Raw genomic sequence first — 27,490 nt, forward strand, 5'->3', positions numbered from 1 at the left:
TTGAAACTTGGCCAGGCGCGGTGGCTGACACCTGTAATCCTAGCACTCTGGGAGGCCGAGGCAGGCGGATTGTTTGAGCTCAGGAGTTCAAGACCAGCCTGAGCAAGAGCGAGACCCCATCTCTACTAAAAATAGAAATTATATGTACAGCTAAAAATATATATAGAAAAATATATATATAGAAAAATTAGCTGGGCATGGAGGCGCATGCCTGTAGTCCCAGCAACGCGGGAGGCTGAGGCAAGAGGATCGCTTGAGCCCTAGGAGTTTAAGGTTGCTGTGAGCGAGGCTGATGCCACGGCACTCTAGCCTGGGCAACAGAGCAAGACTCTGTCTCAAAAAAAAAAAAAAAAAAAAAGATAAATTGAAACTTGTGTACACTTTTTTGCTCTGTCACCTGGGCTGGAGTGCAGTAGCTCACTGCAGCCTCAAACTCGTGGGTTCGAGCAATCTTCCTGCTTCAGCCTCCCAAGTAGCTGGGACTGCAGGTACACACTGACACGCCTGGCTAATTTTTCTACTTTTTGTAGAGATAGGGTCTCACTCTTGCTCAGGTTGGTCTCGAACTCTTGACCTCAAGCGATCCGCCCACCTCAACCTCCCAAAGTGCTAGGATTACAGGCATGAGCCACTGTGCCCAGCCAAAAACAGTCTTGATGTAATATACCATTCACTCATTTAAACCGAGATTCATGGCAAAAGACTGTCAAAGGTAGGATGTATTTTTTGAATTAGCTTCCTTAGTATTTTTAAGTGAACAAAAGTACCAGTGTAGAACACAATACACACACACACACACACACACACGAGTACAGGTACAAGTTAATATGTGGTGACATCAGACATTCATTGTTCCTGGCTATAGAGCTCAAGTCCTCTTTGTAACATTCTTTACCAAGCTGAAGACACAGCTGCTGTTCTTATAGTTTTAAATGCTCAGCTTATAGCTAACAGCATTAACACTGGACACTGTTTCCCATCAGTGGCATCGCTATCAGACTTCCTTACAGTTCCCCCATCTTTTGGTCAGTTGTTCCCAATTCAAAGTGAAACAGGTTGTAAGCCCACGAGAGTACAGGAAAGCAGCTATGAGGCATTTCATCTGTGGTGGGAGGTGGGTGCTGCCTCCCACTAAGACCTGTGAATTGGACAATTCCCCAAACATAGGGGAATGGCCTAAAAGAATGACCTATCTTCTCCCACCTTTTAGATCAATGCTTGTCAAGCCTTAACGTATGTATCAACCATCTGGAGCTCTTGCTAAAATGCACATTCCAGTTGAGCAGGGCTGGGATAAGGGTGCTCAAGCCATACTGGTGCCTGAAACGAAAGGAAAAATCAGTAATACCCTGTCCTTTTGGCAGCCCAGGCAAGTGCCTCACTTGCCTCAACTCACTTCACCCTGGTCCGACCCCGGGTGGGCGGTGTGTGGCCATCAGCTGCGTTTCCCAGGCTCTAAGTGGATGCTTGTGCTGCTGTCCCTGGCCCACACTCTGGCTCGAAGGAGGCTGCAGGATCATTTTGTCTGAGGCTCCAACTGTGCGATTCCAGTTTGGGATTGAGACAAACATTTAATCACCCCTGTTCATTATTTTTCTCCATAAATATCTAGTGAGAAATAAAGTACCATATAAAACCCCTTGAACTTTTTCTTATTCAACAAAAGCTATACAAATACTATAATGAGATGGTTTGTAGATAGTCATCAAAATCAAAGTCCATCAGTGCCAAAGATCTTGTGGGTATTTTTTTATTGAAAGATCTTTTCCCTTCAATGATGAACATTTTACATTAAAACTTTAAACAACCAAAATCTCAAAATAATATTAAAATCACACTAACATATTTGAATTAAGTCTACTTAATTTTTATTGTTGGTAAAAATATTGCAAGACACTTTAATGTTTCTGCTTTAAAATAAACTAAATGTCACAAGAAGAGACAATACATACCATACATTTGCAGATAACTGGCTAAAATGATAATGTTTGTGTAAGAAACAATTGCACTTGAAAAATTAAAAAAGTAAACAAAAAACTCTAGTTTTATATATAAGTCTATGAACAGAGGTTAATCATCTATAACCTTGCCAGGAGAAATGTATGTTTGTTGAAATTTAAAAAAAAAGTTTGTGTACTTAACATAGAAATCATTCATTAAAAAAAAAAAAAAAAAGTCTTGAACTTTTCATATGTTTGTACAGAATGTCCCCATGGTTTGTTGCTCAGAAAAAGACTGCAACACAACTAAAGCAAAATAACACTTCATTGGTATTTAGTGCAAATTTGGGGTGATTTTTAAATGAAATGTTAAACACGTACCCTTTAGAAGTTGTTAGAAGTAAGTACGGTGACTGCCCTTTCTTCAGTATACTCTTGACTTTGATGGAAAATATTTAACTGAGGTTATTTCTCCCACTTTGCATGGGCTCAGTGGTATCTGAGCCAGTACAGAGGTGACTCATCTACCATGCTTTGTTAATAATCTTATTTCCTCACCTGGTCCCTGCCATTGCTGTGATATTGTACAAACCTGACAGGATGAAAGAAAAAGTCAATTCAGAAGAACTCCTGTAGCACTGTAATTCCAGGGCTCTCGGTGGAAAGATTCCCATTAAAAAGTGTTATATTAGTGAGGAAATCATTGTAACTAATAAATGCCTATATATTAGATTTAGAAATGAACATTAGTATGGAACACGTGCAGTGGAATATTAATTGCTTACCATAGCAATAAAAAAAGTTACATTGATTCTTAACAGTCTGAAGGTCCAGTGTATACATAATATTAAATACAACTTGCAGAGTACGACTATCCACTTGACCACACATGCCAGCTGCTACAGTGAGGCTGAGCCATCGTTTCTAGGAGATGAGAGATGGTTTATATGGTAAACAACTTTGCTGTCATCCTTTCTTTAAGGTATAGGATAGAATAACAGGACCTTGCATATTGAGTGAGCACGAAGGAAAGTAATGACAGATGATACAAATAAAACATGTTTTGAAGGAGAGGAGGAAAATGGATTCAATTCTCTTTGCACTGGGCAAAGGATTTGTACCTGTATTTTAGAGTAAGAATCTAAGAGAAGGGGATAATGCCAACACTGTGAAATATAAAGTTAGTACCAGAAATATGTGGGTTTTCTGGTATGTCTATGTTTCATGAAAAGCAGATTAAGGTAAATAAAAGTGACTATATGTAGCTTTTCAACTGTCAAGTTCGTTCTTTGTATGCACATGTGTATGATAACAAGGCCACTTAAAACTGATACATATATTTTTTAAAGGTAGCAAGGTGAATGCTGAACATTTGAGTCTAAATTATAGTAAAGAAAAAACTTTCTGCAGGAAGTCCGTAGTACAAAAACTCCAAATCTTGGCTTCCTGTTCATTTTCCCTAAAGAGCAAAGGGAATTTTCAGAGGCATGTAGTATCAATAGCCTGTTGTTTCTTGTAATAAATGGCTGGTTTAGGGGTTGTTTTATTTTTCCTGTCTCACTTTTGCTTTTTGGGCGAATGAGCCTCCCCTTCAGCGTCTGAAAAACTGGATTACACCAGCATCAGTCTATTCCAAGGTTCTTAACTTTTGGGATGTATCAGAATCCATCTGAAGAGTCTTTGTCAGAATATACATTCCTGACCCCGTCCTGGCAGGGAGCCTGGACATCTTAAGAACCACTGTACTACCAGATGGGGATTTTCTGAGACAAAAAGAGAACTTGTGGCTCTGATAAGGATTTCCTGTCTTCACCATATTAAATACAAACGCTCCCTGGGAGCCAACTGGGCCACATACTCCGCATGTATTTAGGAGGGTATCGGTGTAACGGGGCCTCACCCTGGATGCACAGTGTGGTCAGAGTGTGAATGGACCTGTCTTCTGTGTTACAGCTTCAGGGTGGGGAAAATTCATGACACACATGGGCACAGAGTTGGGAACCAGACTGTCCCTTGCGATTCCCAGTTACTCACTGCGTTCAGGAGAACAGGCATTCTTGTTTCTATCTACACACGATCCTTTCACTGTCACTGCAGAAAGGATAAACATCCCCAAACATATGGTGCGGTAACTATTTTGGACAAAAGAGAGAATCAAAAAAACCACTACAAAGATTGGCAAAAGTATGTGTTCTGAACGGGCCGTGGGTGTGTATGCGGAAGGGCCACGGAATGGGCGTGGCAGGCTCACGAGGAGACCTTACTGTAGAGGTTTTGCTTCCTGGGGTCCCTTGGACGGAATTTTCTCTTGAGAACTAGGAGGAGCTCAAGGCACCAGCACCGAGGGTTGTGCAAACACTCTTTACAATGACCACCACCAGTTCCGTTTCTGAACATTATTTTAGAGCCTATAAAACATGCTTCTTTTCCCTAGCTTGGTCTCTTCACCTCATATAAAAAATAAATAAATAAAAAGGGCAAGAGAGGAGCCAACAACCGGCGACAGTAAAGGGTAAGAGTCACTTTACTTAATAATCTGCGGACAGTCGCTCCAGGCTTTCGCTTTCCTTTTGGCCAAAGCCAGCCAGGCTGGTTCTGTGGACACGGGGGCAGCGTCCGGGGTGGAGAATCTCTTGGTGACCTCCTTCACCAGCGGCACCGGGGGAGCCGAGTCGGAGATCTCCACTGGATTTTGTTTTGAAGGAAAAGGAGAAAGGAGGTTAAGTCAGAACCACATTAGAAAATTTTTTTTTCAATTAACAGATAAAACTGTATGTATTTGTCATGTACAATGTGATGTTCTGCAATCTATATACATTGTGAAATAGCTAAATCTAGCTAATTAACATTTGCATTATATCACAGTTACCATTTTTGTGGTGAGAACATTTAAAATCTCTGTTTTTCAATAATCTGATATATTAACTGTAGTCACCATGTTGCACAGCAGATCTCTTGAACTTACTCCTCTTACCTCACTGAAATTTTGTATCCTTTCTCCCCCACACCCGCCCACACCCCAACCACATTTTGATTTATCAGAAATAGGAGATGCAAAAAGGAAAACGCAGTGCAACACCCAGAGGCAAGTTCCTGGCATGGTCAGTGAGGACGACTAGGGGAAGCAGGCTACGTGGTCACAGCGCTGCGTCCAGTACTACAGTGGTCAACAGGCAGGCAATTCTCATTTCAAAGATTTTCTAGAAGCCTAATTTTCTGTGCACAGCAGATACGCCTGCATAATAACAAGAACTAAAGGTCAATTTGTAATTCTAGTCATACCACCAGTGAATTCTGTGAAGAAAAAGCTCAAGCCAGCAGTCAGATCTATCAAGATTAAAGCTACCCCTCCCCGCTCCCCACAAAGCACACCCCGGGCCCCTCTGCCACCGAGTCCCACGGGTCCTGCCGGCTCTCCTGACCTCCATTCTAGTCTCCTAATCCTTTGTGTCATATCGCTTTCTTCACTAGAACTTATAGGCTTCTTAAGTTCAGAGGGTTCTCATCTTATCTTTGAGTCATATTTAGTGCCTGTGGCAACAGCCTACACACATGCTTCTAAACGCAGAAAACAGTGACTAAAAAGACAAATACTTCAGAACAAGGGCTTCACCAAGTTGCATTAAACTTTTAGTACTTCCGCCAAGTAATCTGGCAGAGAAAGTTGACTTTGGGGTTTTCACTTTATTTTGAAAGACATTTTCATTTTCTTTCTCTCTCTCATTTTAATGTTTAGAACCCTTAATTCCTGTAAGATCAAATTAAATGTCTATGGAGGTCATTGAGAAATTACACAGCATTCTAAAGTGATTTTCAAATATAAAGGCTTTTTCCCCCTTCTCCAAATAATAAATATGTCTAACAGTGATAAGACTTCTTTTTATCTCCAGACCTCAGGTAGCAGTAACGAAGGCACAGAGAAGCCTGGATCTAGGGGCTGCATGCCCCGAGGACGCTCATACGAGCTTTATCAGCGTCAAAGGTTACGAACAAGGTTAAGAGCTGTGCTTTGCAATGCCTGAGGTGCTGCACTAGTTATGACACTGCAGGAAGTGAAGCGCACTCTAAGAGGAGAAACTTGTAACTGCAGTTAAATAGAAATGGACCTGCTCTCTACCTGTCACAGACGTAGGAAGAGTGTTGGCCTTTTTCAGCTGTTCTCTGCGCTCGAGCCTGGACGCCGCAGTCTCAGGCTTCTTCTCGTCTGGCGGAGCGGTGGGCTTCTGCAGCGAACCCGCTCTGCCGACACTGCTGCTTGCAGGCTGCGGGCTGCCACTGACCTGGTGGCAGAGACAGCCAGGAAAAGGGCGTTTCAACTGAAGGCATGGCAAGACTGGCCTCGCGGGCCTCAGGGGCTTCTGCCTGCCAGTCCCTGACCGCCGTTCCCAAAAGCAGGACTGGACCGGACTTGTGAGCCACGTGTGCTCAAGCCAGGTCCCCACTGAGGGAGCAGGTAAGTGCCATGTGCCAAAGAGGGAAAGTTACTGTCCCAAAAGAGCTGCATCAAACTGACTAAAAAAACCAGGCCACAGGACAAGGCTCCTAATTTCCTCTCAACCCAATGCTCAAATAAAATCACTTTCACATTTTTCACGTAACTACTAGGTATCACTGCTATCAATATGTGATGGATTTTACCAAATCAGGTCGAGCTAAGACCATAACGAAACCACATCAAATTTCACACTGAAAATGCTCACCTGGCTTATTTACTGCTCTAGCCTTTCTAAGAATTATCCACCACCCCCATCCAGCCTTTTCTTTTGTTCTGTTTTGTTCTGAATCCTTGTGACCTAAAAGAGAGCCAAACTCAGGAAGGCAAAGTTAAAGTGGAGGAACAGGCTACTCACATTTTCTTTGGAGAGCTTTTCTGCGTGCTTGGCCTCTCTGGCCTGCTTCCTCTCCTCCCGGGTTGCCTGCTGCTCCCGAAACCCCTTTTGCTTTTGCAGCGCTAACGTTATCCACAGCGGCTGCGCAGCTTCCGCCTTCTCCGTAAGTTTGGAGCCATCCAGAGAGTGCCTGCTCTGAAGCACCGGCTTCTCTGAGGGGGGACGGACAAAGGCAGGTTTGCAGTGAAATTAACTGCTGACCTAAAACTGTGGCACATCCATAAGCCTATGAAATATTCGACTGTACCTTCCTAAACTCTGTGCTGATGCCTGAGTGACTCCACTGGGTGGGAAGGTAACATCTTTGACCAACAGAGAAACAGGGGCATTTCTCTTACCTAGAAATGGAAGAAGTTCCTCTACTTTGTAAGAAAAAAGTAACATCTCCAGTGTCATAAAATCTCAGGTCCAGAGGGGATCCAGAGAGTTACTTGGTTCACTGTTCTTTTTTTAATTCATTGCTTCAATGAAATTTATTTTTAGCAATGGAACCTTTTATCTCCCCAGACATTCTATGTGGAACCCCAATGTTTGAAGGATGCAAAAAGGGTGCTGTTCTGTCTACCGGGCTGCTGAGGGCAGCAAGGCGCTGAGGAACACAGGGAAACCCATGATTTTGCTCCCTGGCCTCATCTGACAAACGTGAGCAGTAGGGTCCACAGCCATCAACGCCTGTGCCCACGGCCACTCGGCAGTTAGCACACAGGCCGGAGCTGCAACACAGGTCTTCTGACTTCCAGTCTGTGCTTTGCTCAAGGTTGACTGTCTCACCCACGCAACCTGGGTCAACACAGGTGGCTGCTATCAGAGGTTGAGGCTTGGGCTTTGAAACTGAGCACACCTGGGTTTGATCATCTGCAATCTCAGAAAAGCTACTTAACCTCTCTCAGCTTTAGTTTTCTGATCTATAAAGCAGGGATGATAATGGCATGTGCCTGATCAAGCTGCCATGAAAACAAAAAGAGATCCTGGGTGTGAGAACATTTAGAACACTTCCTGGCATATAGTAACCGCTCCACAAAAGTGACCTGTTATTATTTATGCCTAGGAGACAACAACGGTCCCCTTCTTTTCCCTCAAGTAAAAATTATGCACTTTCAGAGGTAATCATTCTGGTATTGAATCTTCTACTATCTCCCAGGGAAAGGGCTCACTACAGTGGTGCTTTTGAAATCCAGCAGAAGCTTCCACTTTGACGGTCCCAAACCTTAGCACCTGCGCTTACCTAACAGCACAGGGTTCTTTCCTGTGCCGTAAGAGGAACGACCAAGTAAGTTCTAATTAGGAATTCAAGCAACAAAAAGAAAAAAGAAAAAAAAAAACCAGCAGATTCTGTTTATTTTTCTGTATCCTTTAGATCTATAATGCTGTACAAAGAGAATTCATGCTTATTATGAGCCTTGGGCATTGCAATATCCCTAATCAAATAAAAATTCAATCATAATCTAACACAGGAAAGAAAACTGAAACACACTGAAGAGATATTTAAAAACAAAACTAAAATTCAAAGGAGCTTTTGATTAATCTTTAGTTACTCAGAAATCAAAAACAATTCACACCACGTCAAACATTCTGCTTTACTGAGAAACTTTACATACACTGAAATTTAAGGAAGTTCCTGTTTTTCATTCGAGGGCCCTGTCACACTTCTTTATAAAACTTCTAAAAACCAAACTGCCAAGATTTAAATGATTTCTACATAAAAAGCTACTACACAAAAGGGCAATGTGGACTAAACATTCAATCTGAACTTGCTGGGAAAGGCCAGTTTCCTGCCAACAACTTTGGTGTTTATCACAAGGATCAAAATGCCTTTAAAGCATAATTGACAAAATTTATAATGACTAAAGCAATTTTCAAACACGAAACCTCTGGGTAGGGAGAGGAGGAAAGATGGCAGCTGCGGCACTGGGACAATGGGCGTTTTGGAGATGGAATCTGAGCAGCTGAGGGAAGCTGGCCCTGGGGCTCCTTTCATCTCGCGTGTTTTACCCAAACACACATCCACACAACGGCTTCTCTTGACATTTCTCATTATGAAATATGTCCCCTTTTAACTAAAGGATTCCTTACAAAATGGACAAATGGTATAAAGTCCCATAAACCAACCACAGACTTAATATACTACTAATAATGCAAGCATAAGAAAAAAGCAGAGCTGACAAGCTGTTTGCTTGCCACTTTGTGAAGAAATAACAGATCTGACAAGAAGTTGGCCAAAGAAAATAAACAGTAACTCCATGATTTGCAATTGTAGATCTATAGCCACTGTCGTTTCAATGAACTTCACTTTAAGTGTGGATGGCATTTCAGGGGTTTTAGCTACTGATGGTACTACACGTACACAACCAACAAGTAAACTGGAGGTCCGTGCTTAACATTTTTATCCTGATGGGGTGTTCAGTCAAACAAACTTGGACAGCCCTGGCCGAGAGCAGCAAGTCGGACAGCAAAACCCCAGGGAATAGAAGAAATGACCACCCACAAGGCCCATGGTCCTTGCTTTCATGCTTTTTCTGTATCACATCAAGAAAAATTCAATTAGCAGAGTCCGACAGCCCAGAATGTGACTACTGGGAAAGAAAACAGGGGCAGGAGTAGTTTTGAGGAGAAAATTATAATAATCAAGGGGACAGCTCTAAGAGAAATGGTGAGCAGGAGTGCTATTTCTCTGGGGAGAGAGTAGGTGAGTGACAGAGCCGGCCAGGCTCTGTCCCTCTGTGGGAGGGGCTTTGCAGATACCATGAAAGCTAATGACAAAACTAAAAACGGGTCTCTCATCCAGCAGGACAAACAGAAATCATTAGAGAGAAATGGTAAGTGCTGATCAACATACCCATCCAGGAAACCAAGCCAGGCAAGGGACCATTTAAAAAGGATGACATAGTCTTTCATAAAGGCAAGTAACCAGACCAACACTTCTCAGGAAACAGCTTTTTTCTCTGCAAAAATCACCCCAAACCTAAACACTTAAAAGAGAAAATGATCCCTCTCTAGAAAAAACCTCAGGGGAGAATTTCTAAGAAATATGAGTGACTTTTCGGCTATGATCCCATATTTTACGTACTATTCTTTGCAAAACAGAAATGAAAAACTATTAGATGAAGGTTCTCTGGGAGCACAAAAGCTAGTTCAACTGACCCCTTAGCTGGCCCAAACATTTCGTATAAAGAAACGTCAGGATCAGCCAAATGTAAGGGTGGCTCCAAAGTTTCTTTGTAGGAGGGCTCTGCAGCAGCAACCTGGTGGGGTGCAGGTGGGGAGGCTGCATTTACAGAGCATTTTACATAGAACTGAGACAATGTCAATTACCCATCGACAGGATCCACAGGCCCAATGGAGATGTCTAACATCCCCTAACCTCCCACCGTGGTGCTGCTACTGCCCAGAGACAGAACACAGATGCCAGTCCAGAAAACTCCAGTTTTATCGTCACTGCATGACCCCCTCAAAATGATTAATGACATCTTAATGATTAATTAGGACTATATTTGAATTTCTATTGTCAATCAAAAATGCATTGGTCTAAGTGTCAGCACCTGTAACTTATTACTAGTCTAAGTATCACTGCCAGGTGTGAACTGAAGACACGCTGCCAGAGTCAGTAAGCATTTCCAAAACCTTAAAGAATGAGTAAAAAGTAAACAGTGTCACTATGACTCATGAGTCCTTCAGGAATGGCAAACCAGCCTCTGATTAATGAAGGTGAGCCCAACTCCAGCGCCACTGGCTACCTCTGGCTTTGGACACTTCTGGCACTAACAATGACACAGAAGATAAGCTGGACAGAGGCAGAATTTTCCATCCTGCAGCTACATACCTTTCCTCCCAGCCTCAGGAGTTTGGGAAGGCTTCTCTTGCTCGGCAGCAGACAGAGGTGGGGAAGCAGGTTTCCTTTCTATCACTTCTTCCTCCTCGTCCTTCTGTCCCTTCCTTTCCTCGGGGGCTGAGGGCGATGGTGGCTGGGGGTCGCTGCTCTGCTGGCCTTCCTTGGCCGGCTCGCTCGGCTCCAGATTGGGCTTCCCCGCTCGGCGAGCCAGCAGCTCCACCAAGTAGGGCCTGCTCAGTTTGGAGAGTGGGGATGACGGTGGGGTCTGACTGGCGGGTTTGGGAGCCAGTGCTGGCTTCTGTGCCAACGGCATTTTGTTTGCTGCCTTGTCATGCTCTGGAGCTGGGGTCTGGCTGCTGGTGGGTGGGGCTCTGGGCTGGACTACCGGAGCAGAAGGGCTTTCCGCAGGGTCCCTCCGCGTGGATGGGGCCTGCTTCCTCTCTTGGGGAAGGGAGGGGCCGCGCTTGACGGCCCCTCCCTCTGACTCTGTCTCTCCTTGGGAGCTCCCCACTGCAGGCGGGCCCCCCTCCACACTGTCTCCCGTGCTGCTGTGCCTCTTCTTCTTCTTCTGTTCTGCCTGTTGGTCGCAGTGGAAGCGCAAGGAATAGTTGGTCCTTCTCAATTTTATTCCAAAAGGTGAGGCCTTTTCCTCCCCACCTGGCATCACGGGCTCTGGCTTTGCTATGCCATGGGTGGTCTCGCCGTCCGAAGTGGCCGTGGACTCTGCATGGGCCACTGCCTTCTGCGGAGGGTAAGGAAGGCTTGGAACAAGGAAAGATGGAAGGTCTTTGGCAAATTTGTATCCCTCTGTGGTGTCTGCTGGTTCCTGGTGCACCTCCAGCTTCTCGGGACTCTTCTCAGGGGCACCGGCAGGCGGAGGCGGAGGCGCTGTCTCTTCGCCGGATCCCACTATGGGTCTCTTCCTCATGTTTTCTGCTTCCGTGCTCGGTTCCGAGAATTTCTGCCAGGCAGGCATAATGGAGAACTTCGCATTCAGCGGCGGGGTCTTCCGGGGGTTCCCGCGGGAATCACAGCGGCCCCTGGGGGTGGGCTCGTCGCCGGGCCTCGCCTGCTCCCTCTCGCCGCGCGGTTCGCTCTCCGCGTTCTTCAGGATCCGGGACCGAATGGAGGCCCACTCGGCCAGCGCGGCCGCGCTGCTGGCAGACTCCGGGGGAGGCCTGGCCTTCCCGCCGCCCGCCCGGGGGTCGCCGGGCATTCGGGGTGGGTGCTCCACGGCGGGGACGTCCACGTGCTTCTTTTCTTCCGACAAGCCCAGGAGGGACTTGCACGCCATGTCCCTGATCTGGTTCAGGTTGACCGCCGGGCCGCAGAGCTGCGCCCCCGTGACCAGAATGGCCGTGTGGGGAATGCTCAGGGACGAGGGCAGGGCGTGGGGGGCCGCGCTGGACGTGGGGGCCTTTGGCTCCCGGGGAGCCGAGACAAGTCCCGCGTCCTTCGCGGGCGTCACGGGGCTCAGGTTGACTTTGGGGAAGAGAATTTGTTTCCCTCCCGAGGACACCTGGAACGTGTAGGGCCTGGGCGTGGTCTGCCTCTCATCCACTTCCTGCCACCTGAGCTCCTCCACCTGCCGGTCCTTCTCTCCAGCGGCGGCCTCTTTCTTCTCCGCTGGCGGCTGCGCGTCTCCCAGCCGCCCCTCGCGTTTCTGGGGAGGGCCTGTTCTCGCTGCTCCTCTCTCTTCCTCGAGCGCCGGACGCTCGTCCCCGTGAAAATCTCCCCGCTTTCCCTGCCGCGCTCCTGCCGCCTCGGCCTGTGGGCTCCGCGCCTCGCCAACACGGGGCTCCTCAGGGACTTCTCTTTGCCTTGCGGGTTTTGCGTTTTCTGGTTCTTCTGGCTTCTCCTTAAGGTCAATCTGAAGCGGGCTCCGCGGGCCCCTTCTGTCCTCCAGCTCGAGCTGTCCCTCTTGCTCGGGGCTCCGCGCCGCCTCCCCAGGCCCTTCCTCCTCCCGCCGCCTCTGCGCCTCCATTTCCTCCCGCCTGGTCAGCTCTTCCCCGGGCCTCGGCGTCTCCCCTTCCTGCCTGCGGACCTCCCCCGCGCGTTTTCTCTCCTCTTCCTCCTCCTGCCTGCGGACCTCCCCCGTGCGTTTTCTCTCCTCTTCCTCCTGCCTGCGGAGGTCCTCAGCCCGTTTTCTTTTCTCTTCCTCCTCCTGCCTTCGGAGCTCCTCTGCCCGTTTTCTCTCCTCTTCCTCCTGCCTACAGAGCTCTTCAGCCCGTTTTCTTTTCTCTTCCTCCTCCTGCCTACGGAGCTCCTCTGCCCGTTTTCTCTCCTCTTCCTCCTGCCTTCGGAGCTCCTCCGCGCGTTTTCTCTCCTCCTCCTCCTCCCGCTGGCGCTGCCGCAGCTTCTCCTCCAGCCGCTGGGCCTCGGCCTGGGCCTGCGCGCGCCTGCGCTGCTCCTCCTCCTCTTCCTCCTCCTCGTGCTCCTCGCGCGCCCTCCGCTCCGGCTCGGGCCAACCTTGCGCTTCCAGGCTCCGCCTCTGCCCTTCCAGCTGCCCCTTTTCTGCCTCTAGCTGCAGCTCCTCCCCCTCGTCCTCCTCTTCCTCGCCCTCCTCCTCCTCCAAGAGCTCTTGCCTCCTGTTCTCTTCCCAAAGCCGCCTCTCCAGCGCCTGCAGCCTCAGCTCTTCCAGGCGTCTCTTCTCGGCTGCTTCCGCCTTTTGCTGCTTGCACTTGGCCTCCAGTTCTCGCCAATAGTCTTCTTGGCGTCTTTTCTCCTCTTCGGAATCCAGGGGCTCTGGTTCCTCCTCATGCCGGATTTGCTTGTCTTCTCCCAGGTGTCCGTTCTGCTCCAGGGAGGGCTGACTCTCAAGGCCACCTTGCTCATTTCGTCGGTCCTGTCATTGGGAAGGGAAACAGAATTAGCCTTTTCCTTTTTCCGCAGACAACCGTTACTCTTCCTATTCACAATGTCGGTGGCCCTCTTCATCACAAAAGAACACTTGGGAAGCAGGTGTTCTCATGTACAGGTATAGGTAAGCTCAGACAGCGGTCACACAAGGCAGGAGTCTCAAATATGGGAACGCAGGAAAGAACTTCATCTATGTGATTTGCTCCACAGCCCCTTTGTCATTCCCAAATCCCCTTTTCTTAGTATGAATGAACACAATAGTCCAGCATTAAGAAGAGCAAAAGGAGAGATTTGGACTTCATCAACTTCCCCTGAAGTTCATGACTTAGAAGCCCACCCCAACCAAACTGAGGGACCTTTGGCTAAGCCATGGCAGAAGAAGGCTGTCACCTTTCTGCTGCAAAGCAAACTCAAAGCATATGAGTCCCTCAAAAGGCAACCTTTCCTTCTGAGGTGCGCCAGCCTCATGTCAAGAAGGGCCACAGAAACAAAGTAGGCCTGCTTGTCCTCGTACACTGCCACACACTCAAGTTCCCGATGGAGAGACATCTAGATCATTCCACGGCTCCACCCCAACACCAACCCACTTGGCAGAGTTAGTGCCCAGCCAGCAAGGGCACCTGCCCGGTCAGCCCCGGCAGGCTCTACGCACCCGGGCAAGCCGCCTGTGCTTCTTTGACACCCTCTGGTTTTTTGGCTTAACGGACAGTTTGTGCTTGGCAGCACTGTTGTCCAGGCGAGCGATGGCCAGGGGGATGGCATCTAGGTTGACACTTTCGATGGTGCCAGCAGAAGAGAAGTGCCGTTTTGGCCGAGACGGTTTAACTGGAGCAACCTATTGGGGAGATTAAAACAGAAAGTCAGTCCAGATCCGAAGACAGCCTGCGGGCACTCCCAGAATGGTAGCACTGGTTTGAGTCTGTGCCTCGCCCAGCCTGGCCCAGGGAATGCTGGCGCACACGGGGGGGCTCTTCAGTGCAGTGAAACAGGCACAGTACTGCTCGTTTCAGTACTGAAACAGGGTTTTGTTATGCAAAGACACGATGTTGACTATTTGTTCTGCCGGTGACTATTTGTATTAACCTTTCAGAGACTAATCTTCCTACATTGAATAATAGCAAATCCTAAAATTATTAGTAGTTTACTCACCCTTGGACTAGATCATCTCTAAGCCTCACTGTGCATACAAGCCTCAGCTCCTACACAGAATTTTAGTCCCTTCCAAGCAGAGAATGTGTCTTTCATCTTTATATCAGTCCCTTTATGCCTAAGTAGCAAATCTCGTTTGGCCAGGGCTCAGTTAAGTGCTTGTGGAAAGAACAAAGGAACAATAAAGTATAAACATCTATGCCTAGGGCTTGAAGTTCCTGATCAGCAAAACTGTTTTGGCACAATCACTCCAAAGTCACAGAGCACTGAGGTCACACGGAGCTAAAAGGAAGAGGACCTTGGTGCATAAGGGAGTGACAAAAGCCTACCACAAGAGCAAGTCCATTTCCTCAAAGGATGAACTGCAAATTGGCCCATAGCTCTGGAATACAGATGCAATCACTGAAAAACCACAATCTCAGATGAATTGTACAGGTTTAGAAAGGTCAGAGAGACCGTGGCACAGCGCGAACCCAGAGGCCACATCAGAAGGGAGGAGGCCACGCAGGTAATCACAGAGAATTCACTGGCCGTCAGCGAGCAAAGAGCCCTTGGCCACATAATGCAAAGCGTGGCCAGGGGTGCTCACACCTCCGGCTGCCTCTGCCCGCAGCTCTGCCAAGGCCAGGGTATGTGTTTGACTGTGTGCCTGCTATAAATGTAGAATCTATGAGGTTTAGCCGAAGGGCCTGCTTTTTGCGATTACCTCCCACATTTATGAACAAAAGGTAAAAGACCAAGCTAGTGCCAAAAGCAAAATGGATGCCCAGTACATATTAATTTCTGACCAGAAGCACAGAAAACAGAAAAATAATTCCAACCTTTGGCCTTCTAGCTTTCATTTATTTATGGTTATCTTTATAATAGGTACCCAATTCTGAGCTATTGTTGAAAAGAGATGAATTAAACATTTCTTTCCATCCTCTAATAGGTGCCTGAAGAAAAGGAGTCAGAGTCAAATGTGACAGACTGAAGACGTAGATAAGCACTTGAAGCTGAGATTTAAGTGCTATGCTTTGTTTCTAGTTGTCCCAGCTGGGCCTCTTCACTGCCTGGGCGTCGGCACTGTCATGAGCCACCCGCTTCTTCAGGAGCAGACCCTGCTCACTGTACAGTCTGCCGGACCTTGGGAGGATGCCCGGTCCCCTGTGCAGATCAAAGTCCTCATCAGAGCACATCAGCTCCTACAGAAGAGGTGCACAGGGAGAGGAGTCCACAGGGTTTCCTAGACTCCTGCAGGTAAAGTCCCATGTTTAAAAGGACACAGAAAAGTTTTCAAAACAAACAAACAAAAAATTTTAAATGCTAAGGTTTTTGGTTTTTGCATCTTTAAACATAAGGACTCTTTTCCTTAGAGACTTGGGTACAGGTATTCTAGCAGACCTTTTTCAATGGATTAACAGTGTCTTGAAGTACGGGATACATTTAGGAAAGCTACCAACTTCCAAGACCGCAAACACAGGTATACTGGGAGTGCGGCTATTTTTCAGAGCAGCGTTCAGTTTCGGCAATTGCCTTGCTGTAGAAACAGATGCTCCAACATCTACCACTGGTTGCATTTTGAAGGAATTTCAAGTAATATATGAAGGCAACATTTATGAATGTAAAATGAGGCTGCAGATTGCCAAAAAAAAGGAAGTTTAAGGAAGCTAAATAAATAAGTTCAAATCATGTTACCTTCTCTTCCATTTCACTTCCAGCTGCAGGTAGATTCAGAGGACTCAGCGAACTTGGCGTATCACTGGACTGGAACAGTAGAGAGAGCACTCAAGTCAGACGCCAGAACAGGAAGTTCTGGGCAGATAACCAGACACTGTCTGTGCCTGGACAGTCCTGTCCCCTCCTCCAGACAGGTGCAGCTGGCCTCAGAGGCCAGCAGGAGTCACGGCGGGGGCTTTGCTAATGTCCAGAGTCCACGAGGACTACCCAGAGCACAGAGGGTGCACCGTCCTCTTGCCCGAGCTCAATGCATTTCCCACCTGGGCAGTCTCCAACTCCATCCCTGGGGTTTTTCCACTGCCCGGGAGAGGCCGAGGTGCTGATCACCAGCTGCCTTCCCCGAGAGGCAGGCCTGTGTCACATACACAGTTTCAGCCTCAGAGTCCCCGGCCTCACGGGCTGCCTCTGCCTCTTCCCCTGGCAGACCTCTCCCCTCTCGGCAGTGAGCGAGAAGAAAAGAAGGCCCTACCGATGCCACACGCCAAGGGCTGGGCTGACAAGGTGAAAGCCAGGGAGTGCCCAAAATTCACAGGAGGGAACAAGAATTCACACCCAGTGTCCTGGGCATGCCCTAGGACACCCCCAGGGGTCACCTGCACCTCAGGTGGCCCGCTATACCTACCATCCTGTATCGCCACTTTTTATAAAAGGGCCTTATCTTCCCTTCCAGAGTGACCACGTCCGCTTGCCCTGCCTCACTCCATTCTCCACACCACACACTCAGAAGGTCTTTGGAAAACACAGATCAGATCGTTCACTGCTCTGCTTGAAATTACTCCGAGGCCTCCTATTACCTTCAAAGAGAGTTCACTCTTTCCCAGGGTCCACACCATCGGGCCCCACACCTCACTCTGCGTTCCCCTCACCCCCACCAGGTCCGGCCACGATCCTTATCTAAATAAGCGGCCGCTGGCCCCCCAAGTTACTCACTTTTCCATTACCCTGTTTTCTTTTCTGTGCAGCCACACTTTTCTCGATCTGAAATGATTCTGTGTGTCTATCTGTTGACCTGTTTGCTGTGGGGGATGCAGACCGCACAGAGGCAGGGACCCCTTGCCTAACCTTGCGCGGGAGACAGCGCCCGCTGAACAAACAATCCTCCTCCTTCCCCCAGGCCCTGCACTTATGAGATCATCAGGAACAGCGAAGACACTTGCTTCAGTCCTCAGGAAACCCCTGCACCAGGGCGATGGCTGTTGCTGCTGCCGAGCACTGGAGAGGCTGGCACGGCCATGTCAGACCTGCCCGGAGAGACGGCCCCATCCTGCTGCACCCACCACACCAAGGGTGTCAACGTGTGGGTGCCAGGAGTCACCAGGGCCAGGCCCTAGGCAGAGATGGGCAGCAGGGAGGCCCATGCTTCTTCACTTCTCTGCCTCACGTTCCTCGGCAAACTGCTTCTCTCTCTCTTTTTTTTTCTGAGACAGAGTCTCGCTCTGTTGCCCAGGCTAGAGTACAGTGGCGTCATCATAACTCACAGCAACCTCAAACTCCTGGGCTCAAGCAATCCTCTTCCCTCAGCCTCCTGAGTAACTGGGACTACTCAGGTGTGTGCCACCATGCCTGACTAATTTTTCTATTTTTTGTACAGACAGGGTCTCACTCTTGCTGGTCGCGAACTCCTGACCTCATGTGGATCCTCCTGATCCTCCCACATCAGCCTCCCAGAGTGCTAGGATTTTACAGGCACGAGATACCACACCCGGCTTGTTTATCTTTCTTACTACTTTTATGACATGTTGGCTGATAGCATATGATTTCTTTTAAGGCATGCCCATTTTAGTAACACCCAACAAAATTTCAGGCACTTTGCTAGGCAGAACCAAGAGAATGGTTTTTTGGTCTGTTTTGAGATTCGAAGCCCCCCATATCTCCCCTAGAGAATTCCTCACTGTAGCTGCTAGACTTTTGCATCTTTTTCCATAAGAGGTCTAAGGGCATCCTTTCTGCTGCTTTGGAGGAACTCTCTACAGGATATGCTCAAAGTGTTTCCTTTAAAGTGTCAAGAGACCAAACTTAGATGGGACGGTGCTGGAATGTGACTTTATTTCCAGCTCAGTACTCTCCAAGCCGGCCTGTTTGATGTGTTCTGTCTCACTGAGCTCCTACTGCTTTCTTTTTTCATTTCCCTTTAAATTAGTCCAGCAAAGCAGGCAGCAGCTAGGTCCTAGGGAAACACAGGTGTGTGAGATCCAGTTCGTCCTCAAGAAACTCAGCATTTAGAGGTGGAGAGCAAGCAGTTACGTGGACATAGAGATGGGGTGTGGCTGTGTGGACAGCAGTAAAGACACACAGTGCAGGCACAGAGGAGGTAACACAGCTTGGGGTGAGGCCAGGGAGGGCGTCCCAGAAGGGGGAGCAGAAGCCTTGAAGGGTGAGTGGAAGGCACTGGGAAGAGCACGTGCAAAGGTCACGTCTCCCCTTCCCCCCCTTCCTCCTCGTTGTCTCCAGGTCAGGGCCCCTCCCCAGGAAGTGCCCTCTCGCCTTCTCCCACCTTCTCCCTGCACTGGAGACCCCAGGGTTACGGATGCCCAGCATCCTGCCCTGGCTTGTTAGCAACGCAGTCATTCCCTGGAGGAGACTTACTTTGTTCTCAGTGTCTGAGAGGACGATGTCCTGCTGGGTCACAATTTCCATGGGACTGGTGGGGAGCAGCTCCTCTTCTAAGCTGGCCTCTCCACTGCCTGCCTTCTTCATGGGAATGGCGTTGGGCAGCCGCTGCCCAAACTTGATATTCTTGCCCAACTGTTGCTGCGGAGGAACAGAAGGAAGACAGGCTGAAGCAGTGAGGCAGTTCTCAACAGCCACAACCGGGTTCCCCGGCATAGCTGGCGAGCACTGAGGCATAGTCTGTGCATGGCCGATCTCTACACGCAACACCATGCCAGGAAACCACGATGCCACCTGGAATACGTGGATGTGTGCTCCACCTGCTTTTCTTTTTCTTTCCCTCCTTCGAGCCATGAGCTTTCTCATGTAGCCACCTCTTTTATGGAGATGTCAACATTTTCCAGTGGGTAACAGAGACCGCATTTCTGAACCAAAAGTTGGGATATGTTATGACAAAATTTTTTGATTCTCCTACACATTTACTTATATGAAAACTCTTTTAAAAGTACAAAAAATTGGATAGAAAACAGTCACATGAAATGTAGGAACCCTGGGGGGCGGGAAATCAAGGCCCTTAGGGTTAGTGCAAGAGAACTCTCCAGCCCCTTTTGGACACGTTTCCCTTGAATGTTTGTACTTCTGCAAACCTCCTCACCAGCCCCTAGCTGGAGACCCCACACCAGAACACTGGGTCACTGGTCCCAGGGCCAGCAAGTCTTTCCACAATGAATGCTGAAATCATGTAAGGGACAGGAACAATCCGGACTTCTCTTTGCCTTGCTGCAGCTACCCAACCGTGAAAGAGGGGACCAAAGGAACCAAGTGGGGACAAGGGCCAAGGACTGATTGGTGGGTGGTAGCTTAGAGAAGAGGGAGAAGGGAGGGGAAAATGGGGCAGAAATTAGAAAGATAAATAGTATTTCGAATTAGAGAAATGCCAGATTAGAAAAGAAAAAATTGTCTCCAAAAGTTGCCCAATGTCCCCTGGGGGGTAAAACTGCCCCCAGCTCAGAACCATGGCTCTAGGTCTTGGGTTTCATAGTCTTTATATGCTTCAAAAAATGCATTCTCTCATATTTATCTTTTAATCTGGCTAACATTTATCCCACAGAGCTGCAAAGAACCTTAGCAATCACCTACTCCAAAGCCCTCACTTTGCAAAAAATGTCAGAGGTCCAGTGGGGAGAGGTGACTGACCCAAGCTTATAAAAAGAATGAGTGGCCCAAGAGGAATCTGAGCTCAGGTCATGCAAAATCACATGCAGCATTATTGTCACTGCACTCCACTGGTTCTCATAAATTTGGCATCATACTTCCTTCTAACAGGGGTAGAAAGGAAGAAATGATGCAGCATTTTTAATCCTTCAGGGAAACACCTTCTCTCCCTTTGAACTCAGGGTTACCAAATCCACCCACCTTGCCCAGCTCCCCCTCAGCCTTGCAGAGTGGGCAGTGAGACTGCAGAGACATGACAGGGATGAGCCCAAGGAGCCCCTCCCCACAGCCCCCCAGCACCCCAGCATGCCAGGTCAGGAGCACAGCAAGTCAGGGGCTTGTATTTGGTCCGCTGGCATTTCAGCCTGAGCCTGGCTGCCGCGGCCCCACGGCAAAGGAGGGCACATCGAAAGCTCGCATTCAGCCAGGGCGGTACAGCTGCAGCAGCCGAAAAGGGTTGCAGGGAGGAGAGGGCTGAAAAAGGGCGTCTCCTAAAAACAAGTGCAGCAGGAAGCAGCAGTTAGTTGTCTACTCTAAGCACATCAGTAAGCAGGCGCAGTAGGAACAGCCGACGGATGGAGTGAGACAAGAAGACATGAAGGAACAAGGTCACGGGCCCGTGTCACTCTGCAGCCTTTGGGGAGAGGGGTGGGAACCTGGGCAGAAGAGGTGGGGATGGTTCCTGTGTGCGCCCAGCCTAGCCTTCTCCAGGAGTGTTGGCCAAGGGCTGCCAATTGTCCTAAATCCCTGAGATTGAGACGTGTTGGCAAGGCCTGTCGGTCACCGATGCTCCCAGATCACTGAGATGAGGGCATTTCTTGTGCTTACGATGGAAAGGATAATTCCTTAATGAGCTTCCAAGGAGAACGGGGCCTAACACCCTAGGGCCATTTAATTAGGATTTTTGCCACCATCACAAAAAAGGATGGATACAGTGATATTTTACTTCATTCAGGCCCTTCTTAGATACTTATGTCGGTCCATCCTGATGCTTAAGCAACAAAAAAAGAATACAGCAAAATGTAATCACAGTCTAGGTTGAAATAAAGTCCAAAGCTGGGGTGACTTGTGACTACAAATGGAAGAGAAAAGAAAACGTGGGAAGAAAATAAATAAATAAATTGAATAAAAACAGAGAAAATAAGGTAGGTACTTGGACAAAGATGGGAAATAGAGTAACGTTAAGAAATGAAGTTGAGAGTTAAAGAGGCAAATTGAGTGCAAGTGCAGGGGACAGAGGGAATACACAGGGGCCCAGGAAGAGCTGGGGGCCACCTGCAGTTACGCCAGCAGGGGGCGTGCAAGGGCAGAGGGAGGAGACGAGGAAAAGGGAGAGAGGGGATGAGAATGTGTGTGTCCATCACAGGGCTGATTTGTGTCACAGATATGTTCTTCCCGGCAAAAGAAACACAATGCTGTTGCCTTCTGGGCTGAAAATGTGCATCTTAGTCAAGAAGCTGACTTGAAACCCACCCCCCTACTGAAATCCCGCCCCCCCCCCGCCCCCCGCCCAGAAAAAATAAGCCTTGGCTGGTGTCTGGGAAACTTGAGTGAAGGAAATGAGGCGGAGGAGGGAATGGCGGCCATGGTTAGGAGCAGCGCTACGGTCTCTGTCCAGACAAGGGACTGTCTCGCAGACACGCCCTGCAGCTGCCGGGAAGAGACGGTAGACTAGGGCCAGGGCAGGACTCAGGGTCCAAGGCTGTGGTGACTGATCCTCAGGCACCCAAGGACAGGGCCTCCGGGGACAAGGCCTCGCACCTACCATCTCTCCCTGTGGTTCCTCCTGGGAGCGCTTCCTTCAGCTGATTGAAAGGAGACTGGGCCCTTCTCCCATTTTGTGCAATTTATGGACAGTTAAAAGGTTACTGCTACAGCCTATCTGGCAATCTCAGGTGTCATGTGAATTGAATACATAGATAAATGCGGCTTTTGTTACTTGAACTCTGCCCACTATTCAGGCATTGTCATGAGAGGAACTAGGATATAAACAATCACTGAAAACCAGACTAAGATGAGCTGGCCCTTAAGTTTTCAGAAAGATAAACTACCACTTTTTTTTTCCAATATGTGGGGGCTCTTCCTTAATGCACACTGCAATTATAATCAGAGGGCAGAGGGGAAGCTTGCGCCTATCCTGACACTCCACGTTGCTGGTAGCTGTGAATGGAGTTACTGTAAAGCCTGGAATGTGAGCTAAAAGGAACTATATTTTATTCACTCAAATAGGACCATTTTGTTGTACTATGGAATGCTGGAGAAGGATGCTACAGGAATGCACATCCATATTTATAAGGCTTGTTCCTGGGGTGTGCGAATGCCACGCACATCATATCCTGCAGCCCTCTCGCTGCCAGCGTCTAGATTTTCCCAGATCTTTCACAGCCCTTCTTCTGACTAAGTCTGTAAGAGCAAAGCAGAAATAAAAATAAAGTTGCTGTCTTCTTGAGCAAACTACCGATACTTCCATCGTTAAAGCAAATGAAAGAAAAACAGAAAAGCAAAAGCAAAAGCATATAGACTGAAAGACACCTGCTCTAGGAGGAAGTGGCTAATAGTGAGAAGGTGTTTATTCTTTGTGTCCTTGACAGTTGCATTAGGTGTCAACGTCCTCAGACATATGAGTTTGACATTTGTAAGTGAGATCCAGCTGAGCAGGAGAGACTAGCTACTGAGCGTGGAGATTTTCCCTCCTATGCCAAAGAATCGGTGGCACAAAGAGACGAAGCATTTCCCGGCAAAGGTGTGGTATCATTCTAAAAATTACCTGCAGGCTTAGACTGTGGTAGCCCTGAGTTTTATCATCGGTTAGTGCACGCCTCACAGCCTGGTCTTATCTCAAACAAACAGGCACCCTCCCCAGTCCATGCTCTGGGCAGCTGTAGGTAACGTCAAGGTCATTGTAGCCCAAATGCAGTGAAGTGCAAAGCTTCTGAAGCCGTGCGTGCTACAGCAGGTGAACAGTGACTCTGGATAAGTCGCAGATTTTTAAGAGCTGGAGGGGCCCTTCAGATCACCTCTCGGGGGCATCCCCTCACTTTTCAGGTGGGGAAAGCGTCAGAGAGGTTAAATGGCTCCGCCAAGGCCACGCATCCAGGCGGTGGTAGCTTTTTATCTCACTGCATTCCCTCCCTCATTTAAGGGGTATTCATGCTACCAGCCACGGAGCAACTGACTGGTTATGTACGGGGTCCTCAAAAAGGACCCCTATAACTGTCCTGTGTATTAAAATTTGTTCTCACTGTGCATATGTATTATTTTTATACTCAGAAAAAAATAGGTAACTTTTCTTTTGGAAGTTTCAATATTTTGCCTCAGATTGTGGCAGGTGGCAGATTCACAGAATTCAGGCAAGGGCAGGCTGATTTATGCTGCGTCCAGTCACTCCGCACTCGGTGGGGCAATTCGGGACAGCTCTCAGTGAGATGACTGCGTGTGAACACTAGGGGGCAACCTTTCCAAATGCAGTCACTACAGACACACTTGCGTGGGGTCGGGGGCTCCAAGGGCTGGGGAGTGTCCTGAGCCACAGAGAAAAACGTTTTGTTTTGTTTTTTAAATGGCATTCCAGTAGAAATCTCATTTCCAAAAGAATGTCTACTAATGGTGGGTAATCAGCTTGCCAGGAAATTCGCTGTCAAATAGGTGTTATCCGTTATGTTCCTCTTTTTAAAAATAAACATACACACATACAGGAAGACAATTCCAGACATAAAAACATACATGCCTCTGACACAATTCAACTCTCTCATTCCATGCTGGCGTCTACAAGGGGGCGGTCTTTTAGGCTGCTTACTAAGCATCAATACCAGCATAACGCTGTCACGGAAAAATGCAAAGCATTCATGCAAGTTAATAAAGTTACTACTATTTCTGACTTACCAGGAACATACTGCTTAGTCGACTGAAAAATAAAGCACAGTCCTTTGGGGGTGATACGGTTATATCTTAGGTCACTCCAAAAATCACATTTTCTGTGCTAATGGTCCCCACTTCCCTCCTCCAAGAGCAAACAAAGCCTTTTAGAAATTATCAAAAATACAACTACAGAGCTGAAAGGAAGCTTGTGAATCCACCATGCGGCACAAGCAAAATTAGGCAGAGCTCATAGGAGTAGGTATTGTCAAAATGAGAGCACGCAAATTAAATAGTTATTCTGCTTTACTCACATTTTACTTCTTGTGTTTATAGAACTGTTGCTTCACAGAAGTTAGTCGTTTAACATTTTATTAATTATGAGACCAGACTCTTGAAAATCATGCCTTATGTTAGCAGAAATACCAGCCACTCACATATTTTTATTGAGTTTCTATAACTCCAATACTGCAGAATTATTCAATATATTTTTTTACAACCCTAAATCTACTTCTTGGAGTGGCGGTGGCGTGTGATGTGCTGTTTCAGAGCAGATACCATTCAAGACAAATTATTATCTAATTTTTAAAGAACTCCTAGAAAGCCCTCATAAACTACAGCTGTTTTGTGGACTGCAAACCTGTGAGTCATTCCGCTTAGAAAGGGGCTATGACGGGCCAGGGGATGAGAACTTCTTAGGAATAATATTCCAGGAATCAAAAGACTTGAAAGAGGAGGAGGGTCAAGGTGGTCTTTGGCCATCACCATCCTCCGCTCTTCTCCAACCTATGAGAAGTAACAGCTCACTTTTCCTTCTGAGTCTACAGAAAGTGTTACAAGCACAGCCAGACAGAACCCAGAATGGAGACTGCTTAGGAAACACTGGGATTGGAAGGACGTGGCTGGGTGGGACCTGGGGGCAAGGCCATGGCCTTGGGCACTGGTGGTGGCATCTAGGCAAGGTGGGCGTGGTGCTGGGTGTTGGCTACTTCCCGTTTGCCATCTGCTACCTTCAGATGAGTGTGTGTGGAATATGTGACCAAACACATGTTCCACAAGACATCCCAAAATACCCAGAAACAAGAACATCTCAAGAAGATAGAGAATTTTCTTTTGAGTACAATGCTTCCCCGTACCAGTAGGTACTGAGGCCAGCTGTTCCTTTTTTCTTTCTGCTCATTCATTCATTTAATCATTCCTGGTTACAGATGTATAGACAAATGGAACCTGGCAGCCTGGAGAGCCTCCGAGCACGCTCCCCTCGGAGAAGTGCTTGCTTAGGCATTTCTTTGGGTGAGAGAATTCCACCAAGCAACTGGTCAGACCTACAAAGGCGGACCCTAAGTGTCTTTGCTCTTCTTGCTTTTCCTGGATTTCACATTCTTTCTTTCTTTTTCTTTTTCAAGACAAGGTCTCACTATGTTGCCCAGGCTGGTCTGGTCTCAAACTGCTGGGCTCAAGCAATCCTCCCACCTCAGCCTCTCGAGTACCTGGCATTACTGGTGTGTGCCTGGCTGACTGCCTGTTATTCCAAGCATATTTGGTGAAGAATCATTAACTATATTTTCATTGTTAGGGAGTTGCCACCGGAGTCAATTCTAGGTAGGAAAACTGCCCCACTCTGCAGAGTGAACAGGAGGAAAGTTTAAGAGCTTTGAGGTCCTTTGAGATATAAGGTGGCTTAGGGAACCCATAGTTACAAACACAGCAGAAAAATAAAGAGTCTCACCATTCACTGTTCCATTATGGAGACTTGGAAAGTACACATGTGCTGTGCGTACTCTGGGTTGACAGCCAGCCCCAGGGCAGGGACTGTGAGTAACGCTTAATGGTTTGACCTCTCTCCTCCCATCCAAGTCCTGTAGCTTCTCTTGGGTATTTGTTTTCATGTCCAGTTAAAAATGAGGGAACAATTTGAGAGAAAAGGAGAGGGTGTGTCACTCAGGTGGGTACAATGGTGACAATGTACCTCTCCTAGGGAGACAGGAGGCTTCCAGAGAACCAAATCAGGTTCAAGAAAGCAAAGATTCTCATCAGGAGTGACCGCTGACCTCCTAACCCATTACTCAAGGCCAGACTAGGGTTTGCTCCCAGTCCCCTCCACAGCCGGGCCCCTCCTGCGGCTCTGACCTTCCAGGCTCAAGCTGTCTTACCTGAAGAGTTTTGACTTTGCCCAGGATGTTGTCCTGTGACATTGCTTGAACTGTCTGCTCACTTTCTGCTCCCCCATCAGGGATAAAAATACTGTCATGAGAAAACGCCCGGGTTCCCATAGAATAGTTGAAGGACCTGGAATGCAAATCATGGGCTTCATTTTATTAGGGTGATAACATTCCTTTTGGCAATTCAGTTTTCTGTTCTTCCTGATTTGAGGGACTCCACCCACATTCCCTGTCTTGTTCAGCAAGCACTTCCAGCTTTGTGTCGCTTTCTGCAGGGGTCAGCCAAGTAGCTGGGTAGACAAAAGGGCCCCACAGGAACAGGGGAGCATGCCTCTTACACACCCCTAACTCCGAGCTTCTCATGGAGGGAACACAGACGGTGATTTATCTGTACAGGATCCAGGAGAGAAGGCACAGCAGAACCTTTAACTGGAGGAGCCTTTCTCCAGCTGAGCCGTCACTATCAGTTTTGTCCCAGTAAGTCTTGCCAAACTGCATTTAGTAAGAAACACACAAATCTAGACGTAAGAGGCAAGAGCTTCTTTCTCCTAGAATACAACCAACTTGGAAGAAAGATATACACATCCAAAACAAAGACTTTTAAGAGTACTAAAATGGTTGATAAGGACTATAAATGCTTTAGGAATTCAGAGAAAGGGGAAGAAATCTGTGTTAGGGCCATCCCGATAGGCGTTGTATATACTGAATACCTTAAAAGTGGCTGGTACCTAACAAAACACACTTCTCAGTTCAAGAGTTATACCTTGAGGAAGCCTGACTTCCGCCTGACAGTGCGGTAGGAGCAATGTGAAACGCAGAAGGAGGAAGCAGCAGGAGCAAACTGTTCCTGACTTGATCTTGGAAACTACCTTATCCCTGGGAACGCACACACGGAGGCTGCCAGCTCCTCACGGGGGCAGGAGGAGCGGCAGGCCCTCCCCACGGCAAGGCAGGCCCACTCCCACGACGCCAGGCAACACAGGCAGCACTCGGAGGGCCGAGCGCACCACTTCCCCCTTCCCCTCTCCAGAAAGGGGTTCCAACGGGAGCTCTTCCCGGTGATCAGTCAAGCCCAGGAGGGAACAGCCAGCACTGGGGGCAGCTGCTTCTGAACTGAGTTACAGAATGCAGCACGCAGGGTCCCGGGGCAGCTGGACTTGTTATCTGCCAGGTCTAGACCTAGTTGCGAAGCCATTACCAAATTATATCATCTAATTTGCCAAATTACAGGTAGCATGGTATAAAAGGTGTGAAGTTTAGAAA

At 47.9% G+C, this 27,490-nt stretch overlaps 1 protein-coding gene across 1 annotated transcript; it reads right to left on the bottom strand.

The window, feature by feature from the left end:
- Positions 1 to 4,464: 4,464 nt before the first annotated feature.
- CRACD (capping protein inhibiting regulator of actin dynamics) lies at positions 4,465 to 26,338 on the bottom strand. The gene is made up of 9 exons (XM_069457957.1): positions 26,219 to 26,338; positions 18,972 to 19,136; positions 16,344 to 16,412; positions 14,170 to 14,352; positions 12,914 to 13,503; positions 10,650 to 12,694; positions 6,791 to 6,981; positions 6,058 to 6,220; positions 4,465 to 4,625 (listed from the first exon to the last, which is right to left on the bottom strand). The coding sequence occupies exons 1-9, from the start codon at positions 26,336 to 26,338 to the stop codon at positions 4,465 to 4,467; spliced, it is 3,687 nt and encodes a 1,228-aa protein (XP_069314058.1).
- Positions 26,339 to 27,490: the final 1,152 nt, after the last annotated feature.

The sequence above is a fragment of the Eulemur rufifrons genome, chromosome 24, assembly GCF_041146395.1.
Source record: "Eulemur rufifrons isolate Redbay chromosome 24, OSU_ERuf_1, whole genome shotgun sequence".
NCBI classification, from domain to species: Eukaryota; Metazoa; Chordata; class Mammalia; order Primates; family Lemuridae; genus Eulemur; species Eulemur rufifrons.

Bases quoted from the DNA above. Each gene is read 5' to 3' on its own strand.
- CRACD (XM_069457957.1), bottom strand. From the start codon at position 26,338: ATGGGAACCCGGGCGTTTTCTCATGACAGTATTTTTATCCCTGATGGG. The intron at 19,137-26,218 runs GTAAGACAGCTT...GTTCCTCCGCAG, and splicing joins GCAAAGTCAAAACTCTTCAG to CAACAGTTGGGCAAGAATAT. The intron at 6,221-6,790 runs GTGAGTAGCCTG...CTCTGCCACCAG, and splicing joins AAAAGCTCTCCAAAGAAAAT to GTCAGTGGCAGCCCGCAGCC.